We start from the raw sequence: 21,592 nt of genomic DNA, 5'->3' as shown, positions 1-21,592 counted from the left end.
GTTATTATTTTTACCTGTACTACATCAATGCACTCTGTACTAACTCAATGTAACTGTACTGTGTAATGAATTGACCTGTACGATCGGAATGTAAGACCAGTTTTCACTGTACCTCGGTACAAGTGACAATAATAAACCAATACCAATACAAACCTCACCCCCTCTGATTGTGCAGATCCCCGCTCCACACCAACCCCAACTTTGCCTTTGTAGTCGAGCAGACTGACCTGTACCTTGCAGAATCTAAGTGTCAGCTCTCCGACACCTCTCAAACCAACCCCTGGACCATGACCCCATCAAAATCTCAAAGAGTCCAGATGAAGGGTCTCGACCCGAAATGATCACTGTTCATTTCCCTCCACAGATGCTGGCTGACCTGCTGAGTTCCTCCAGTCCAGCGGCTCATTGCTTTTCTCCAGATTCCAGCATCTGCAGTCTCATGTCTCCGTTAAAATGATGGTCTCCACAGGAGGTAATTAAGATCAGGAGTCCCCCTTCTATCCCACCCACCAGACCACAAGCTGGCACCCACATTCGGTAGGTCACAGCTGATCCCATCCCTCACGCCAATTTCTTTGATACCTTCAGGCGCTCCATGTGATTACTCAGCGGGGCGTTCCACTGCACGATGAGCTTCCCCAGGTCCAGCAAGAAGACATCTCCTTGGTTGAAGCTCCTCCAACTCATATCAACCTGAACAAATCAATGAGAGCCAATCAAACGTCCATTCTGAAGCAGACTGCCACACACCACAACACCTAAACTGTGGGCCTAACTTTACCTTGATATAGATTTCCCAATAGGTGAGTTTTATTTTAAACATCAATTATTTTGGGAAGAGAAATCAGGGTAGGATATTTACAGTCAAGGGTAGGACCCTGGGGAGTGTTGTAGAACAGAGGGACATCGGAGTACAAGTACATGTTTCCCTGAAAGTGGCGTCACAGGTAGACAGGATAGTGAAGGCGGCTTTCGGCACACTGGCCTTCATCAGTAAGGGCACTGAGTACAGAAGTTGGGATGTTATGTTGCAGTTGTACAAAACATTGGTGAGGCCGCATTTGGAATATTATGTTCAGTTTTGGTCACCCTGCTATAGGAAAGATACCGTTAAGCTGGAGAGTGCAGATGAGATTTAGGAGGCTGTTGCCGGGACTCAAGGGACTGAGTTATGGAGGGAGGTTGAGAAAATTGGAACATTTTTCATTGGAGTGTAGGAGAATGAGGGGTGTTCTGAAACAGGTGTAGGGCATAGATAGGGTGAATGCACGTAGTTTTTTCACCAGGGTTGGGAAATCAAGAACTAGAGGACATAGGTTTAAGGTGAGAGGGGAGAGATTTAATAGGAACTGGAGGGGAACTTCTTCCACACAGATGGAATGAGCTGCCAGACGAAGTGGTTGATTAAGGTACAATAACATTTAAATGACATTTGGACAGGCACACGGATAGGAAAGGTTTAGAGGGGTCTGGGCCAAACACAGGCAAATGGGACTCACTTAGATGGGGATCTTGGTCAGCATGGACTAGTTGGGCTGAAGGGCCTGTTTCTGTGCTGTGAGACCCTATGATTATTTCCTGTGTAGGCCTTTGCTGGCTATTTTCAAATTATTTTCATACTTGGCAATACTAATGCCTCAGCCTGACTTGTTTGTTGCTTGCATTTGCAAACCTTACCCTTTGATAATTAAAAATATTACCTAGATGGTGCAGAACAGGAACAAGCCATTGGCCCAAAGGTCTAGATCAATGGAGGAACAGAAGGATCTTGGGGTCCACGTCCATAGATCCCTCAAGGTTGCCACGCAGGTCGATAGGGTTGTTAAGAAGGCGTATTGTGTGTTGGCCTTCATCAGTCGGGGTATAGAGTTCAAGAGCCACAAGGTGATGTTGCAGCTCTATAGAACTCTGGTTGGACCACACTTGGAGTATTGTGTTCAGTTCTGGTCACCTCATTAGAGAAAAGATGTGGAAGCTTTAGAGAGGGTGCAGAGGAGATTTACCAGGTCGTTGCCTGGATTGGAGAGCATGTCTTATGAGGATAGGTTGAGCGAGCTAGGGCTTTTCTCTTTGGAGAGAAGGAGGATGAGAGGAGAGTTGATAGAGGTGCACAAGATGATAAGAGGCATAGATCGAGTGGACAGTCAGAGACTTTTTCCCAGGGTGACAATGGCTAACACGAGGGGACATAATTCTAAGGTGATTGGAGGAAGGTATAAGGGGGATGTCAGGGGTAAGTTTTTTTACACAGAGAGTGGTGGGTGTGTGGAACGCACTGCCGGCAGAGGTTGTGGGGGCAGATACATTCGGGACATTTAAGAGACTCTTAGATAGACACATGAATGATAGAGAAATGGACGGCTATGTGCGAAGGAAGGGTTAGATAGATCTTAGAGCAGGATAAAATGTCAGCACAACATTGTAGGCTGAAGGGCCTGTACTGTGCTGTAGTGTTCTATGTTCTGTGTTTATTCTTGATCAGGTTCCTCCTGTCCTCCTTATCCAAACCAATGACCAACATCGTTTATCCCTTCTTGTCATCCCAGCATGGAGGGGGGCATGCTGCAGAGAGGTGCAGAGCCAAAGTGTGCACGGACCATTCCTAGTGCATGGAAATGTCTGTTAAAGAGCAGCAGCCCCGGGAACTTCACCCCCCGCCCCCTCAGATTTGCCCCCTAACCTGTGGTCACCAAGAACCCCCACGTGTCAGTTGCACTGATGACAACAAGCATTATTATTCGGAGGCACTTTGGGCATAATGAGTAGAGCCACTGTCTTCCAGCACCAGGGACCAGGGTTCAATCCCAACCTCCGGTGCTGCCTGTGTGGAGTTTGTACGTTCTCCCTGTGTTGGTTTCCCCCGGGTGCTCCAGTTTCCTCCCGCATCCCAAAGACATGGGGGTTGGTGGGTTAATTGGCCGCTGTAAATTGCCCCTAATGTGTGGGGGGTGGTAGAATCTGGGGGGGGGGAGTTGATGGGAAGGAGGGAAGAATAAAATGGGATTGGTGTGGCTGATGGTCAACATGAACTCAGTGGGCCGAATGGCCTATTTCCGAGAGGCACTATGGCTAAGACAAAGGAGATGGTCGTAGAGTCGCACAGCATGCAAACAGGCCCTTCAGCCCAACCGGTTCATGCCGACCAAGATGCCCATCTAAGCTACTCCCATTTGCCCACGTTTGGCCCACATCCCTCTAAGCTTGTTCTATCCACGTACTTGCCCATGTGTCTTTTAAATGTTGTTATTGTACCTGCTTCAACCACTTCCTCTGGCAGCTCGTTCCATATACCCACCACCCTCTGGGGTGAAGAAGTTCCCATTAAATCTCTCCCCTCTCACCTTAAACCTGTGCCGTCTAGTTTTTGACTCCCAAACCCTGGGAAAAAGACTGTGTGCATTCACACTATCTCTGCCCCTCAGTCTCCTATGCTCCATTGACTAAAGTCCTAGCCTGCTCAACCTTACTCCATAACGCAGTCCCTCAAGTCCCGGAAACATCCTTGTAAATCTCCTCTGCACTCTTTCCAGCTCAGTGGTATCTTTCCTATAGCAGGGTGACCGAAACTGAACACTATACTCCAAGTGCGGCCTCACCAGCGTCCTGTACAACAAAGAGTTAGAATGGGGACTTAATGCTCACCTCAGTAGCATACACATTCTTCCTCCCTTTGACATGAAGCAGCCTCTGTACATTGTAAGTGTTGGTCTCCACGTGCTTCAGTCCAGTGGCAACACCTCCCCGCTTGTAGCTGTTAAAAAAAAAGAAAAAGAATGCAAAGGTTTGAACCCCACAGTCAACTCATGCACCATTCATGTCAGATGGCGCCCGAGCATGGTGACTCGTTGCAAGCTGCTCTCTGCTGGTCCACTCATTACTTCTTTTCTAACCGTTCTACTCTTTTAAATCTAGATTCTATGTCACTAAGAATTATTAATAATGTTCTTTTAAATCTTCTTCCAGGGCTGGCGATCTCCTGACCTCCAGGGGCGACTGATCTACCGACCGCCCTAGTACGACAAGATGGACTCTTGATCTCACAATCTACCTCATTATGACCTTGCACCTTATTGTCTGCCTGCACTGCACTTTCTCTGTAGCTGGGACACTTTATTCTGCATTGTGTTATTGTTTTCCCTTGTACTACCTCAATGCACTGTGTAATGTACGATCAGTATGCAAGACAAGTTTTTCACTGCCCCTCGGTACATGTGACAATAATAAACCAATTCCGAGTTGTGCGATGGTGTTCCACTCCAGACATTGCAGGCATGAGTACAGATCACCACAAGCTCCCTGCCCCACTCTCCTCATCCTCACACTGACACCATTTGGCAGAAAATATATTTCTTTAGTGGAAGCAAAGCCAAGCTGTAGCCTTGTTTGTCAATTCTGGTGCTGTTGGAACTTGGTGAAGTGTTGACGTGATACCCTCTGTATCTCAGCACAGTGATGAGAGGGTTGGCATCAGGGCTCCAGTGGTGGATGTTGGCTCCTTGTGGTTCTGACGACGCTCGGACCACACTGTCATTGCGCCTCCTCCAGCAGTTAGGACTTGGTTAGCTAACGCTATTACAGTGCCAGCAACCTGGGTTCAATTCTGGCCACTGTCTGTAAGGAGCTTGTACATTCTCTCTGTGTCTGTGTGGGTTTCCTCCGGGTGCTCCGGTTTCCTCCCACATTCCAAAGATGTACGGATTAGGTGCTGTGGGCATGCTATGTTGGCGCCAGAAGCGTGGCGACACTTGCGGGCTGCCCCCAGCACACTCTACGCAATAATAAACCAATTTACCAATTTAGGATGGTGGATATGTGGAACAAGCCGCCAGAGGAAGTGTACAAGCAGGTACAATTACAACATTTAAAAGACATTTGGACAGGTATATGATAGGAAAGATTTAGAGGGATATAGAATTAGCTTAGGTTGGCATCTTGGTCAGCATGGACAAGTTGGGCCGAAGGGCCTGGTTTCATACTGCGTAACTCTGATTCTATGAATCCAAAACACTCCAGTGGTTGCAGTTGTACCTGGTGGTAGTTATCAAATATCCCGGCCCCAGGACAACTCTGCAGGAACTCCAGACGGCAGTATCCTAGGCCCAACCATCTTCAGCTGCTTCATCAATGACCCTCCTTCCATCACAAGGTCTGAAGTGAGGACATTCACTAACGACTGCAGAATGTTCAATTCCATTTGTAACTCCTCAGCAAGTGAAGCAGCCCATGCCTGCAGCCAGCAAGACCTGGACAACATTCAGGCATGGGCTGATAAGTGGCAAGTAACCTCATGCCACAACAGTGCCAGGCAATGACCACTTCCAGCAATAGAGAATCAGACCACCCTCCCTTGGTGTTCAATGGATCACCATCAACATCCTGGGGTCTTCAGTGACCAAAAACTCAACAGGATCAGCCATGGAAACACTATGGCTACCAGAGCAGGTCAGAGTCTGGGTGACCTGTGGTGATTTCCTCAGCCCCTGACCCCCAAGACCCTTCCACCATCTACAAGACAAAAGTCAGGAGTGTGACGGAACACTCTTCACTTGCCTGGCTGAATGCAGAATCAATAACACTCAAGAAATTTGACACCATCGAGTTAGTCATTGACTTCGGGAAGTCTGAGGGGGGGTGGGTGGGTTGTGCACACTGCTGTTTATATCAATGGTGCTGAGGTCGAGAGGGTTGAAAGCTTCAAGATCCTAAGAGTGAACGTCACCAATAGCCTGTCCTGGTCCAACCACGCAGATGCCATGTCCAAAAAAGTGCACCATCACCTCTACTTCCTCAGGAGGATAAAGAAATTTGGCATGTTCCCTTTGACCCTCATCAAGTTTTAATCAATGCACCACAGAAAGCATTCTATCTGGATACATCACAGTTTGGTATGGCATCTGCTCTGCCCAGGACCGCAATAACCTACAAAGTAGCTCTGGACATCATGGAAACCAGCCTCCTCTCCATGGACTCTGTCTACACTTCTCGCTACCTCAGTAAAGCAGCCAACATAATCAAAGACGCCACCCACCCCGGACATTCTCTCTTCTCCCCTCTCCCATCAGGCAGAAGATACAAAAGCCTGAAAGCACATACCACCAGACTGTTAGAAGACTATTGAATGGTCTCCTAGTATTATAAGACGGACTCCTGACCTCTCAATCTACCTCATCATGGCCCTTGCACCTTATTGTCTGCCTGCACTGCACTTTCTCTGTAACTGTAACACTTTATTCTGCATTCTGTTATTGTTTTCCCTTGTACTAACTCAATGCACTGTGTAATGAAATGATCTGTATGGATGGCATGTAAAACAAAGTTTTTCACTGTGCCTCGGTACATGTGACAATAATAAACTAATTTACCATTTACAATCCGGCACCCTGAACACTCCCTCCCTCCACCACCAGCGCACAGTGGCTACTGTGTGCACCGTCTACACAATGCACTGCAGTTAGTTGCCCAGCTTACTCTAACAGCACCTCCCAAACCAATGAGTTCTCCCACCAAGGACAAGTGCAGCAGTTGCAGGGGAACACCACCACCTGCAGGGAATATATCACCGCTCTTTCATGCCAATGAGTTTAAGCCCTGGAACTCCCTCCCCATCGACACCGTGAGAGTACCTTCACCAGAGGGGATCAGGGGTTCAAGAAGGCAGTTTCTCAAAGGGGTAATTCAGGATGCTGGCTTTGAATTTGAAAAATTGAGCTGACAAGCCCAAGCTCCCTGCAAATGTTAACAGCGACCGTACTCACATAAAACCCTTCTTGAAATAACCCTTGAACATCTGGGACTCATATCTCTGCACCTCTCGGTGTTGTACAGCTATCCCTCCGAGGTAATTGTCCATCTGTGTGGTGTAGATGGCGGCTGCTCCCTGCTCGTCGGTGGTCGAATTCTTTCCAATCCAGAAGTGAATATCATAGGTGAAGGAACTTCCCATCCTGTGAGTCTGTGGAGAGGATGAGATGCCTGGTTTACTGGTATGGAACCTTGTACAACAGAGTGATTGAACCTTGAAGAATTTTGGAGTATTGTGTGCAGTTCTGGTCACCACATTACAGGAAGGATGTGGAGGCTTTGGAGAGGGTGCAGAAGAGGTTCACCAGGATGCTGCCTGGATTAGAGCGTGTTGGCGATAAGGAGAGGTTGGACAGACTTGGGTTGTTTTCTCTGGAGCGTCAGAGGCTGAGGGGAGACCTGACAGAAGTTTATAAAATTATGAGAGGCATAGATAGGGTGGACAATCATAATCTTTCTCCCAGAGTACTAGAGGGCACAGGTTTAAGGTGAGAAGGGGAAAGTTTAAAGGAGATTTATGAGGCAAGTTTTTTTTTGAAACAAAGAGCGGTGGGTGCCTGGACGCACTGCCAGGGGTGGTGATGGAAGCAGATACAATGGTGGTGTTTAAGCAACATTCAGACAGGCACATGAACAGGCAGGGAACAGAGGGATATGGATTACGTGCAGGCTGATAGACTTAGTTTAATTTGACTTTATGGTCAGCACAGACATGGTGGGCCGAAGGGCCTGTTCCTGTGCTGTAATGTTCTACGTTCTATATTTACAACACAAGTGGCAGCCTGCAGCCCATTGCATTCCATAGTTCAATTTAAACAAAATTGCTCCCCTAATCCCGCCCTCCATCACGGCTTCCACCACCCCTGTAGGTCTGCAAGTACATGCCCATGGCTCAAAATACGATCAGGGGCTTCCACCACTCTCAGCCCTTCAGGCACGAGTTCCAGACCCCACCTTCCTCGAGAGAAAGGGCTCATTTTTCTCCAAATCTCCCCTGTATTCCTATGTTTCTTCCTTGGTTTTTGAAATGCTATCACGGACAATTCACCTTATTTACTCAATACAAGCTCTTCAATTTTAGACACAACAGCTATATTGCTTCACAGCCACTACTCCAAAGAAAACAACCCTTACCTTATCCACCTTAGCATACCTCCATTCAGATGGCAGGGGTCATCCTGAGCTTCTGGTCACTTTAATTCACTGTCCCACTCTGAGCTCCGTCTTCAACCTCTTCCATTGTCCTTGAGTAACACAGCACAGAAACAGGCCCTTCGGCCCAACCGGACCATGCTGACCAAGATGCCCACCTAAGCTAGTCCCATTTGCCCGCGTTTGACCCATATCCCTCTGAACCTTTCCTATCCATGCACCTGTCCAACTGTCTTTTGCTCCAGTGATATTTAATGCAAGTTCAAGGAACAGCATCTTCAACCTGGGTGCGTTGAAGCCCTTGAGACTTAATACCCAATTTAATAATTTCAGGTACCATGCTTTCTCCTCTGTCTCCACAGTTGTGACTGAACCATTCTATCCCCGGCTACCAGCTTTCAAATTAATCGTTACCTTGACAACTTTGGCTGCAGCCACTTCTTCTGTTCCCTCCACCGTCCTCCTCTTAAAGGTCTTCTCATTTTTCCACTTCCAATGAAGGGTCCAAGAGGACCATGCCATCTTCTCACAGCTCCCATCTGAAGTCCCCACACCACCAGGTTCAGGAACAGCTACTTCCCTTCAACCATTTGGTTCTTGAACCGACCGGCACAACCCTAACCCTACCTCAGCAATGCAACACTACGGACCGCCTCTTGCACTACCATGGACGTCTCTGATTGTGTCTTTGCTTTTTCCAGCCCCCAGCCCACCTCCACCCCCACACCGAGGTCTTGCCTTGGCACAGTTGTTTTGTTTTACACTGTATGGTATAATTTTATGTATAATTAATATTCTGTGTGTTGTCTGTACCTAATTGCCTGTGATGCTGCTGCAAGCAAGTTTTTCATTGTACCTGTACCTCACCGTATTTGTGCACATGGCAATAAACCTGACTTGACTCTGACCCGTTTCTCTCTCCACAGATGCTGCCTCGCATTTCTGATCTTTCTCCTGGGTTTCCAGCATCTGCAGTTTTGCGATCTGGTGTTTCCTCAGTAATATTACGTAATGGCAACGTCCTCAGATTGGAGGGAGGAATGGAAGGCCATGGTGACGGGAGCATGGGCACTGAGGGCCAGAGGGTCTCCTCTAATGGGACAATGGAACTTCCAGAGAAAAATCCAGCCCCCTCTGATATGTGAACACAGAGTTGGCACCCACCCCAACCATGAACCCATGTCGTTCCTGCAGAGGTCTCAGAGCACTGGAGTTACAGATGCACCATAGAGATCTTCCTATCTGGATGTACCACTGCTTGGTGTGGCAACTGCTCTGCCCAAGACCGCAAGAGATTGCAGAGAGTTGTGGACACAGCCCAGTCCGTCACAAAAGCCATTGACTCCGTCTACACTTCCTACTGCCTAGGGAAAGCAGCCAACATTATCAAGGACCCCTCTCACCCCAGGTCCTTAGGCCTAACTCTCCCTGCCAACCAAAATGCCCTTCTAAGTTGGTCCCATTTACCCTTCCTACCATGTACCTGTCCAAGTGTCTTTTAAATATTGTTATTGTACTTGCCTCAACCACTTCCTGTAGCAGCTTGTTCCATATACCCACCACCCTCTGGGTGAAGAAGTTGACCCTCAGGTCCCTTTTAAATCTTTCCCCTCTCACCTTAAACCTATGCCCTCTCGTTTCTTATTCCTTTCCCTGAAAATGAATGTGCATTCACCCTGTCTAAGCCCCTCATTATTGTATACATCTCTGTAAGGTCAGTCTCTTGTGCTCCAGGGAATAAAGTCCTAGCCTGTCCAACCTCTCCCGATAAAGCAGTCCCTCGAGTCCCGGCAACATCCTCGTAAATCTCCTCTGCACTCTTTCCAGCTTAATGGCATCTTTCCTGCAGCAGGGAGACTGAAACTGAACACAATATTCCAAAGGTGGTCTCACCAATATCTTGTACAACTGCAACATAACATCCCAACTTCTATACTCAGTGCCCTGACTGATGAAGGCCAGTGTGCCAAACGCCTTCTTCACCACCCTGTCTACCTGTGACTCCACTTTCAGAGAACCGTGTACTTGTACTCATAAGTCCCTCTGTTCTACAACACTCCCCAGGGCCCTACCACTTACCATAAAAGTACTACCCTCATTTGTCTTCCCAAAATGCAACACCTCGCACTTATCTGAATTAAACTACATTTGCCACACCTCAGCCCACTTACCCAGCTGATCAAGCTCACTCTGTAATTCTTGACTAAATCTCCGTTTATGACAGTACCCATATTAATGTCACCTGTGAACTTACTAACCATGCCTTCTACATTCTCATCCAAATCATTGATATAGATGACAAATAGCAATAGGTCTAGCACCGAGCCCTGGGGAGCATCACTAGTCACGGTAAATTGGTTTATTATTGTCACATGTACCGAGCTACAGTGAAAAGCTTTGTTTTGCATGCCATCCACATGGATCATTTCATCACATCAGTGCATTGAGGTAGTACAGGGGAAAACAATAACAGAATGCAGAATAAAGTGTTACAGTTACAGAGAAAGTGCAGTGCAGGCAGACAATAAGGTGCAAGGTCAGAACAAGATAGATTGTGAGATCAAGAGTCCATCTTATCGTACTAGGGAACCATTCAATAGTTTTATAACAGTGGGATAGAAGCTGTCCTTGAGCCTGGTGGTACGTGCTTTCAGGCTTTTGTATCTTCTGCCTGATGGGAGGGGGGAGAAGAGAGAATGTCCAGAGTGGAAGGCATCTTTGATTATGTTGGCTGTTTTACCGAGGCAGCAAGAAGTGTAGACAGAGTCCGCGGAGGGGAGGCTGGTTTCCGTGATGTGCTGAGCTGTGTCCACAACTCTCTGCAGTTCCTTGCAGTCTAGGACAGATTCCTGAGGCCTGAGACCAGATTCCAACCAGAACAGTTCACTGGTCTCTAGTCCAAAAACAATCACCCTCTGCTTCCTACCATCAAGCCAATTATGTGTCCAATTAGCCAGCCCTCCCTGGATCCCATGCCGTCTAATTTTCCATTGCAGAACCTTAGAGCCCTACTGAAGGCCACATAATCCAATTGGTTTGGAGTATTTCACCACGCTGAAAGGCATTATGTAAATATAAACTCTTCTTGGTGGATCCACAGGCAGTTCCAAGAATATGGTAAAGAGAAGAGCAAGAGGTGGAGGGGTTTAGGGAGGGAATTTCAGAGCCTCAGACCCAGGCAGCCAACGGCACAGCCACCAGAGCACAGCAAGAGAAACTTTGGATACCAGAGACCAGAATAAGAGGGAAGGGTTGTCAGAGATACTGGAGGGTTCATGGTTCAATGTGGTAACAGAATCAGGGAGGAGAAAAAGAAAGGTGGAGAAGGTTAAAATTGAGGCATTTATTGCGCTGGGAGCCGAGGGGTGGGGGGGGAGGGGGCGGGGGTAGTCCAGGGTGTTGCAGAAGCTACTTACTGCAAACAGGATGTAACAATCCCCTTCGTAGAAATCGCCATAGGATCTCGGAGGAACAGGAACCATCATCATATTCTGAGGTAAAAGATAAACCACAGTGAAATGAGATTCTTGGTTTGGAACCACTGAGCACCTCCGCACCATCCCATCACACACTCCTAGGGTCAGACACAGAGTGAAGCTCCCTCCGCATTGTCCCATCACACACTCCCTGGGTCAGACACAGGGTGAAGCTCCCCCTACACTGTCCCATCACACACTCCCAGGGTCAGACACAGTGAAGCTCCCTCTACACCGTCCCATCACACACTCCCGTGGTCAGACACAGGGTGAAGCTCCCTCCTCACCGTCCCATCACACACTCCCTGGGTCAGACACAGGGTGAAGCTCCCTCTACACTGTCCCATCACACACTCCCAGGGTCAGACACAGAGTGAAGCTCCCTCCACACCGTCCCATCACACACTCCCAGGGATAGGGCCAGGATGAAAAGTTTAAATAGTTAAAAAAAATCAAGAAAGACAACTATCCACAATTTAAAAATGTAATCACAAATCTGATCGGTGGATGGAATAAACCTTGTGAATGGCCCTCAGGGAATGAATCCGCTGTCCTTACTGGGAGCCTAGCTTCTTCATCCCCATGGGTTAATTTTTATCTGCCTTCTGCCAAGCTGAAGGGGTTCACTGAGGCCTGGGACGGTCACATCTCCCAACAACTGAGCACATTAAGAACTTGTAGAACAGTCACTGTTATCTCTCTCTCTCACACACGCACACACGCACACACACACACACACACACACACACACACACACACACACACAGCAGCCCTGAGAGACCTGATGTGACTTCCCCTGCTACTGTATGTCCACTCCCCCAAGAGAAATTGGTGCCCCTCTCCTTGCCTCGATTCGCCATATTTGAATGCCCGGCGTGGTCTTGTTCAAGCTCCTGGAGATGTCTGCGGTCAGCTCCGGCATGGTGCTCCGTGTGAGTAACCTTCAAAACCAAAGGCATAAAGACAGTGATCAAGCAAGGTGCCTCGATGACAGAGGTATTGTTGGAGCAGACTCAAAATGATAAAGTTGCTCAAAATAAAATAGAGTCAGAGTTATCCTGGATGGAGACAGGCCCTTCAGCCCATCAAGTCCGCACCGACAATCTACACTGATCCTATTATATTCTCCCCACATTCCTATCGTCTAACCCCTCACCCACACACCAGGGCAATTTACAGTATCCATTAATCTACCAACACACGTCATTGGGGATGTGGGAGGAAACCGGAGCACCTGGGGGAAACCCATGGGGTAACCAGGAGAACGTGCAAACTCCACACAGACAGCTCCAGAGGCCACTGTACCACACCACCACGTGGGTGAGAAGAGAAGGAGGGGTCATAAATACAGGACAGCCATTCATTAATGCAACTGGCAATCCAGGAGGAACTTTTTTAGACAAAGTATGGAGCTGTCCCACAGGGAATGGGCGAGGTGAAGTTTTGGGGGAAGTTGGTTAATTGGTAAATTTAAATTATTATCATCAAGTGTACCAAGGTATAATGAAAAACTTTGTTCTGCGTGCCTTCCATACAGATCATTTCATCACATCAGTGCATTGAGGTAGTACAAGGGAAAACAATAACAGAATGCAGAATAAAGTGTTACAGTTACAGAGAAAGTGCAGCGCAGGCAGACATTAGGTGCAAGGCCACAACGAGGTAGATTGTGAGGTCAAGAGTCCATCTTATTGTACTAGGGGACCATTCAATATAACAGCGGGATAGAAGCTGTCCTTGAGCCTGGTGGTACGTGCTTTCAGGCTTTTGTATCTTCTGCCTGATGGGAGGGGGGAGAAGAGAGAATGTCCGGGGGGGGAGGGGTCTTTGATTATGTTGGCTGCTTTACCGAGGCAGCGAGAAGTATAGACAGTCCACAGAGGGGAGGCTGGTTTCCGTGATGCGCTGGGCTGTGTCCACAACTCTCTGCAGTTTCTTGTGGTCCCGGGCAGAGCAGTTGCCATACCAAGCCATGATACACCCGGATAAGATGCTTTCTACGGTGCATTGATAAAAGTTAGTGGAAGTTGGAGAGAGCAAAGGATATAAGATAAGATAAGATTTCTTTATTAGTCACATGTACAGCGAAACACACAGTGAAATGCATCTTTTGTGTAGAGTGTTCTGGGGACAGCCCGCTTCCGGCGCCAGCATACCATGCCCATAACTTCCTAACACGTACGTCTTTAGAATGTGGGAGGAAACCGGAGCACTCGGAGGAAACCCACGCAGACACGGGGAGAATGTACGAACTCCTTACAGACAGCGGTGGGAATTGAACCCGGGTCACTGGCGCTGTAATAACGTTACGCTGACCGCTACACTACCGGGCCTGCCCTATGGTGATATGTTGATAGGGTGGGACAGGGGGGGCTGGAACTGGCAAACCAATGAAGAGGAGCAGGCCACTCGGCCCTTCATGCTGCTCGACCCTGGCTGACCTAATTGTAACAACTGACATTCCTGCCTACCAACTGTAACCTTTCACTCACTTGCTCATCCAAACCCTATCCACCTCTGCTTTGCATGCTCACTCTTCTTCCACTGCCCTTTTGAGGAAGAGAGTTCTAAAGGCCCCTGACCCTCAGAATGGCATGTTTGCCTTCATTAGTCGGGGCGCTGAATTCAAGAGTCAGGATGTCACGTTGCAGCTGTTGGGCTGCATCTGGAGAACGGCATTCGGTTCTGGTCGCCCCAGTACAAGAAGGATGTGAAGTCTCTGGAGAGGGTGCAGAAGAGGTTCACCAGGATGCTGCCTGGATTAGAGAGCATCAGGAGAGGTTGGACACACTTGGGTTGTCAAATACTAGAGGACATGCACTTAAGGTTGTTTTCTCTGGAGTGTCGGAGGCTGAGGGGGGACCTGATAGAAGTTTATAAAATTATGAGAGGCAGAGATAGGGTAGACAGCCAGAATCTTTATCCCCAAGGTGGAAATGTCAAATACTAGAGGACAGGCATTCAAGGTGAGAGGGGGAAGGTTTAAAGGAGATGTGTGGGGTAACTTTATTTCTCCCCCCCTTAGAGTGTGATGTGCTGCCAGGGGTGGTGGCAGAAGCAGAATCTGGTTCCTCCAATTACTCGCTGCATCTGGATACCAGCCTCACATTCCAGGACACCCAGGTTTCTGCATCAGAGCTCTGCACTCTCTCACCATTCAGATAAAATGCATTTCACAGTTTCCCACATTATACTCCACTTACCAGATCTTTGCTCACTCGCTGAACTGATCTCTAGACCCTTGAAGCCACCTTGCAACTTAATTCCCTCCCCATCTTTGTCATCAGAATACTTAGCAACAATATTTTTGGTAAATTCTGTCATTTATACAAATTGCAAAAGTTGAGGTCCTAGCACCAATCCTGTGGCACACCGCACATTACATCTTGATAGAACATAGAACACTACAGCACAGTACAGGCCCTACTGCTCATAATGTTGTGCCGACATTTTATCCTGGTCTAAGATCTATCTAACCCTTCCCTCCCACTTAGCCCCCTATTTTTCTACTGAAAATTCCTCCCATGTGGTAGGATTCCAAACCGAAACATCAGCAATTCCTCTCCCCCCACAGATGCTGCTCGACCAACTGAGTTCCTCCAGCAGAATGTTTATTGCTCCAGATTTCAGCATCTGCAGTTTTGTGTTCCACACATTACAGCTTGATCATTTGGAAAATAAGCTGTTACAGATCAGTTGGACTCAGTGGAACTTGGATGGAACTCGGATGGAACTCATTCCCATGGAGTCCAGGGAAAGCTAGTTAAGTGGATTCAAAATTGGCTCGGGGGTAGGAAGCAGAGGGTGGTGGTTGAAGGTTGTTTCTCGGAATGGAGGCTGGCGACCAATGGTGTGCCACCAGGGTCGGTGTTGGGACCCTTGTTCTTCATTATTTATATAAATGATTTGGATGCCAATGATCAGTAAGTTTGAGATGACGTGAAATTAGGAGGTGCTGTCAATAGTGAAGAAGGTTATCATAGATTACAGAGGGATCTTGATCAGTTCGGGGAAACGTACTTGTACTCCGAGGTCCCTCTGTCCTACAATGCTCCCCCGAGCCTACCGTTCACTGTAAAAGTCCTACCCTCAGGCAGACACAGTAGTGTAGCAGTTAGCGTAACGCTATTACAGTGCCAGCAACCCAGGTTCAATTCTGGCCACTGTCTGTAAGGAGTTTGTACATTCTCCCCGTGTCTGCGTGGGTTTCCTCCGGGTGCTCTGGTTTCCTCCCACATTCCAAAGACGTACGGGTTAGGAAGATGTGGGCATGCTATGTTGGCGCCGGAAGCGTGGCGACACTTGTGGGCTGCCCCCAGAACACTCTACGCAAAAGATGCATGTCACTGTGTGTTTTGATGTACATGTGACTAATAAAGATATCTTATCTTACTTTACAAAATGCAACACCTCGCCCTTATCTGAATTAAACTCCATTTGTCATTCCTTGGCCCACTTATCCAGCTGATGAAGATCCCTCTGTAAATACTGATAACCACCTTCACTGTCAACGACACCACCTATTTTAAATGTCATCTGCAAACTCACTATCCATGCCTTGTACATTCTCATCCAAATCACTGATGACAAATCCCGAAAGTGTAATGTCCTAAAAGATGCTGTAAAAATGAAAGTCATTTATCTTTTAATTGAGAGTTCTTTCTGCCACAGGAATGTGTGTGCTGTAAAACTCTGCGCTGGTGCATGGAGTTGCTATCACTTTGCTTTCTCCACTTTTCCATCAGAGTCAGACCCCAAGTCAAACCCCTGCTGTGACCCCACTACAGAACAGCCAACCCCCCCCCCCCCCCCACAGGAGGGTGCAGCGGGGCAGAACTACCCCCCCCCCAACCTATCTGAGAGAAATAATTCCATCCAATCCACCTTATCAAATCCTTGAATCACCATAACTGCCTCTGATAGATACCCTTCAGTTCTCTACACCAGAAGGATGGACAGAAATCTGTACCACCACGAGGGGCATAGACAGGGTGAATGCACAGAGCCTTTCTCCCAGGGAAGGGGAACTAAAAACCAGAGGGCATGGGTTTAAGGTGAGAGGGGAAAGATTTGAAAAGGGACCTGAGGGGTAACTTCTTTATGCAGGGAGTGGTGTGTATATGGAATGAGCTGCCAGAGATATATCTAAGATACTTCTTTATTAGTCACATGTACATCGAAACACACCTTTTGGGTGGAGTGTTCTGGGGGCAGCCCGCAAGTGTGGCCACGCTTCCGGCGCCAACATAGCACACCCACAACTTCCTAACCCGTACGTCTTTGGAATGTGGGAGGAAACCGGAGCACCCGGAGGAAACCCACGCAGTCACGGGGAGAACATACAAACTCCTTGCAGTTGGTGACAGGAATTGGACTCGGGTCGCTGGCGCTGTAATAGCGTTACGCTAACCGCTACACTACCGTGCACGAGGAAGTGGTTGAGGCAGGTACAATCATAACATTTAAACTACATTTGGATAAGTAATTGGACAGGAAGAGGTGAGAGGGCTATCGGGCAAATAGGACTAGCTGGGCGGACACCATGGTCAGCATGGACAAGTTGGGCTGAAGGGCCTGTTTCCATGCTGTATGACTCTATGACTAAACAGCAGGATCACAATTTAACCCTCAGTAGAGTCAAGAAGTCATAGAATCATAAGAGCATAGAAACACACGCTTCGTCCTACCCTGTACATGCGCTGTCTTACACTAACCCCATTTACCCACACTAAGTCAGTAGCCTTCTCTGGCTTAAGACATCTTTATTAGTCACATGTACATCGAAACACACAGTGAAATGCACCTTTTGCGTAGAGTGTTCTGGGGGCATAGCGTGCCCACAATTTCCTAACCTGTACATCCTTGGAACGTGAGAGGAAACCAGAGCACCCGGAGGAAACCCACGCAGACACGGGGAGAATGTACAAACTCCTTGCAGACAGTGGCCGGAATTGAACCCAGGTCACTGGCACTGTAATAGTGTTATGTTAACCGCTACACTACCGTGCCTTAACTGTGATATCATTCTGCCAAATGTACTCCTTCCCTCCAAGGCTATCCTTCACCTTCTGAGAGAGACTCAGAACCAAAGCAACATCACAGAGGCAGACATGTCTGCAAGGGCTAAACTGCCCTCTTGCCCCAATTCGAGGTCCCATCTTCCTGGACCTACAAGTTGTCCAGTCTGGTTTCTGTTCTATGCCAGGGCAGCCGATATCAAGCAACAGGCCCTCTCTGATCCCTGCTTTACAACAGCCGATCAAAGGTCAGGTGAGAGGAATGTGTAGTGTGTCATTAAGTGCTGAAAGTGCACAGGTTATGGGAAAGAGGGTTATAAAAGCAAGAACAGGAGCCAATATTTTACAATCACACGAGAACGAAGCCATACAAGCATTCTGCCAAGAAACTGGTCATAAAAAGCTTTCAAATTATGCAAGTACAGGATATCATCAAGTCCCATCAGAGAGAGAGAAATCTTTGAACTCTGGTTCTTACTGTTAGCACATGTCACGAATGTCACCTTTAGCATTGACTGACACACCCATGTACTACCGAATTATACATTACCCCTGGTCAGTTGAACACATAGGGAACAGAACATGGGTTGTCCAACCCATCAAACCCCTTCACTGTTCAGTTTCACCATGGGCATTGTGCGTTTCCTCTCCCAATTGACCCAATCTTGCTCCATCGCTCTCAATACCCTCATTCTGTAATACACCATTGCCTCTTGCCAAAGCTTCATGTGCTCAGCAGCTTTAGGGAGGGTGTTCGGGAGTTATATTACAGCAGGGTTCCCGATTTCCACCACCATTCTTTTACCAAATTACCATTATGACACTTAAAAGACATTTTTACAGCTACTGTTTATGTCTTGTCTAGTTTGTGTCTTGCATAGTTTATATTCTGTGTGTTGTCTGTACCTATGTGCCTGTGATGCTGCTGCAAGTTTTTCACTGTACCTGTACCTCACCGTACTTGTGCTCATGATAATAAATTTGACATGGATAGGAAAGGTTTAGAGGGATACAGGCCAAACGTGGGCAACTGGGACTAGCTTGGCCACGATGGATGAGTTGGGCTGAAGGGCTGTATAATGACTATTTGTGTGAAGTGCTCACTGTCGTCTCTTCTATCTCCAAACTCCCCCTTCCTCCTCACCAGTGAAGAGATATAGTCTCCTCTCCACCTACTGAATTCGTGTCATGTAGATTGAGAACGGCCAGGCCTCAGACTGAACAAGCACAGTTATTGCGTGTCCAGGAGGATTAGTGTTATTGGAACTAACAGCATGGATGAGATTCAGATCAATGACCGACCCCTCAGCCCCTGCCACACACACACACACACACACACACACACACACACACACACACACACACACACACACACACACACACACACACACACACACACACACACACACACACACACACACACGTACAGGGAGGAGGTGTGGGTTGGAGCCAGAGATCTTGGGCTGCTAAACCCTGAAGTAAATTGGTAATTGGTGTATTATTGTCACGTGTACCGAGATACAGTGAAAAGCTTTTGTTTTGCATGCCATCCATACAGATCATTTCATCACATCAGTGCATTGAGGTAGTACAAGGGAAAACAATAACAGAATGCAGAATGAAGTGTTACAGTTACAGCGAAAGTGCAATGCAGGCAGACAATAAGGTGCAAGGCCATATCAAGTTAGATTGTGAGGTCTAGAGTCCATCTTAACATACTAGGGAACCATTCAATAGTCTTATAACAGCGGGATAGAAGCTGTCCTTGAGCCTGGTGGTACGTGCTTTCAGGCTTTTGTATCTTCTGCCTGATGGGAGGGGTGGAGAAGAGAGAATATCTGGGGTGGGAGGGGGTCTCTGATTATGCTGGCTGCTTTACCGAGGCAGCAGGAAGTGTAGACAGAGTCCATGGAGGGGAGGCTGGTTTCCGTGATGTGCTGGGCTGTGTCCACAACTCTGCAGTTTCTTGTGGTCCTGGGCAGAGCAGTTGCCGTACCAAGCCGTGATACATCCGGATAGGATGCTTTCTATGGTGCATCGATAAAAATTGATGAGGGTCAACCCAGAAGCACAGGTTTAAGTGATGGCCACTGTGGAATTTAAAGCAACAAACAACTTTCTGGAGCAACTCAGCGGGTCGAGCAGCATCTGTGGAGGGGGAAACAAATTGTCAACAGTTCGACCGAAAATGTCGACAATTCCTTTCCCCCCACAGATGCTGCTTAACCCGCTGAGTTCCTCCAGGAGATCGTTTATTGCTCAAGATTCCAGCATCTGCAGTCTCTTGTGTCTCCGCTGTGGAAGTTAATTTCAGTTAATTAAATAAAAAGCTATCCTCACTAATGGTGTCCATGAAGTTACGGGATTGTCATTAAAAACCCATCTGGTTCACTAACTTCCTTCAGGGAAGGTAATCTACTGTCCTTACCCAACCTTTCAGGTCGCACACCACTTTCCCTGCCACCACACAATTTCAACCCTCTGAACAACTTTGTAGGAATGTAGAGAGGCTTAGGTTCAATTAGATTACAATGTTACTGCTCTGTTAATCCAGAAGTCATTGGTTCAATCCCAACATTGGGTTTCGATTCTCAGAGTCCTAGTCCAGCCACATTGATGTTACAGCCAGGAAAGCTCACTAGCACCTCTACTTCCTTAGGAGACTCAGGAAATTCAACATGTCCCCGATGACCCTCACCAATTTTTACAGATGTACCAGAGAAAGCATCCTATCCAGATGTATCATGGCTTGGTACGGCAACTGCTCTGCCCAAGAAACTGCAGAGAGTTGTGGACACAGCCCAGCACATCACGGAAAGCAGCCTCCCCTCCATGGACTCTGTCTACACTTCTCACTGTAGCCAACATAATCAAAGACCCCACCCACCCCGGACATTCTCTCTTCTCTCCCATCGGGCAGAAGATACAAAAGCCTGAAAGCACGTACCACCAGGCTCAAGGACAGCTTCCATCCCACTGTTATCAGACTCTTGAACAGACCTCTCATACACTAAAGATGAACTCTTGATCTCCTGATCTACCTCGTCGTGGCCCTTGCACCTTATTGTCTGCCTGCACGGCACTTTCTCTGTAACTGTAACACTATATTCTGCATTCTGTTTTCTTTGTACTACTTTAATGTGTGGAATGATCTGCCTGGATGGCACACAAACAAAAGCTTCTCACTGTGCCTTTACCTCTTCCAGGCCTTCGCTGTTCAAATGCTCCTTAAAGTAGCGATTGTATCTGATTCCACCCCCTCCTCTGGCAGCGAGTTCCAGATATCACCCGCTCTCTGTAAATAAACCTCACCCCTCAGATCCCCTTTCAAACTCCTTCCTCTCACCTTAAACCTGTGCCCTCTTGCTTTTGATACTCCTACCGTGGGAAGAAAGATCCTGGCCATCTATGGCCCTCATAATTTTATACACCTCCATCAGTTCACCCCTCAGCCTCCTCTGCTCCAGGGAAAACAAGCCCAGCCTATTTAATCTGTACCTCTAAATAAAGTCCTCCATCCCAGGCAACTACCTGGTGAATCTCCTCTGCACCCTCTCCAGTGTAACCACATTCTTCCTATAGTGTGGTGACCAGAACTGCACACAGTGCTGCAAGTGAAGTCCAACCAGTGTTTGGTAAAGTTGCAACATAACGTCCCCACTCTCTGCCCTGACCTACAAAGGCCTCATGCCTTCACCAGCCATGTTGCCACTTTCAGGGAACTATGGATGAACTCCAGGTCCTGCTGTTCAGCAACATTCCTCAGTGCCCTGTCATTTATTATACATGTCCCACACCTATCTGACTTCCCAAATGCATTACCTCACACGTCAGGATTACCTTCTATTCACCAACACTCCACCCAATTTCCCAATCTATATCCTGCTGCAGTCAACGTTCGTTACAAACTACAACACCGCATATTTTCATGTCTTCTGCACACTTACGAATCATTCATCCTGCGTTCATGTACAAGTGGTTAATACATATCACAAACAACGAGGGCCCCAGCACTGATCCCACTCTCCAGTCAGAGAAGCATCCTTTTACCACCACCTTCTCCTTCCAATTAGCCAGCTCACCTTGGATCCCATAACCTTCTGGACCAGTCTAACGTGGAAGTTTGCCAAATGATCGACCATCTTC

General features: G+C 47.7%; 1 protein-coding gene across 6 annotated transcripts in view; it reads right to left on the bottom strand.

The window, feature by feature from the left end:
- The window catches only part of LOC127569540 (villin-1-like), a 473,442-nt gene that overhangs the window by 46,887 nt on the left and 404,963 nt on the right, over positions 1-21,592 (bottom strand). For all 6 annotated transcript variants that reach the window (XM_052014293.1, XM_052014300.1, XM_052014306.1 and 3 more), the window contains exons 4-8: positions 12,277-12,370; positions 11,370-11,444; positions 6,756-6,952; positions 3,643-3,751; positions 583-693 (exon numbers count right to left, since the gene is read on the bottom strand). In XM_052014293.1, the coding sequence (XP_051870253.1) occupies positions 583-693; positions 3,643-3,751; positions 6,756-6,952; positions 11,370-11,444; positions 12,277-12,351 (567 nt within the window). In that variant the 5' untranslated portion in view covers positions 12,352-12,370. The remainder of the gene's footprint in view (positions 1-582; positions 694-3,642; positions 3,752-6,755; positions 6,953-11,369; positions 11,445-12,276; positions 12,371-21,592) is intronic.

This window comes from Pristis pectinata, chromosome 1 (assembly GCF_009764475.1).
Source record: "Pristis pectinata isolate sPriPec2 chromosome 1, sPriPec2.1.pri, whole genome shotgun sequence".
Classification (NCBI taxonomy): domain Eukaryota; kingdom Metazoa; phylum Chordata; class Chondrichthyes; order Rhinopristiformes; family Pristidae; genus Pristis; species Pristis pectinata.
The sequence above is the reverse complement of the archived record's forward strand: the minus strand, read 5'-3'. Positions and strand labels throughout refer to the sequence as shown.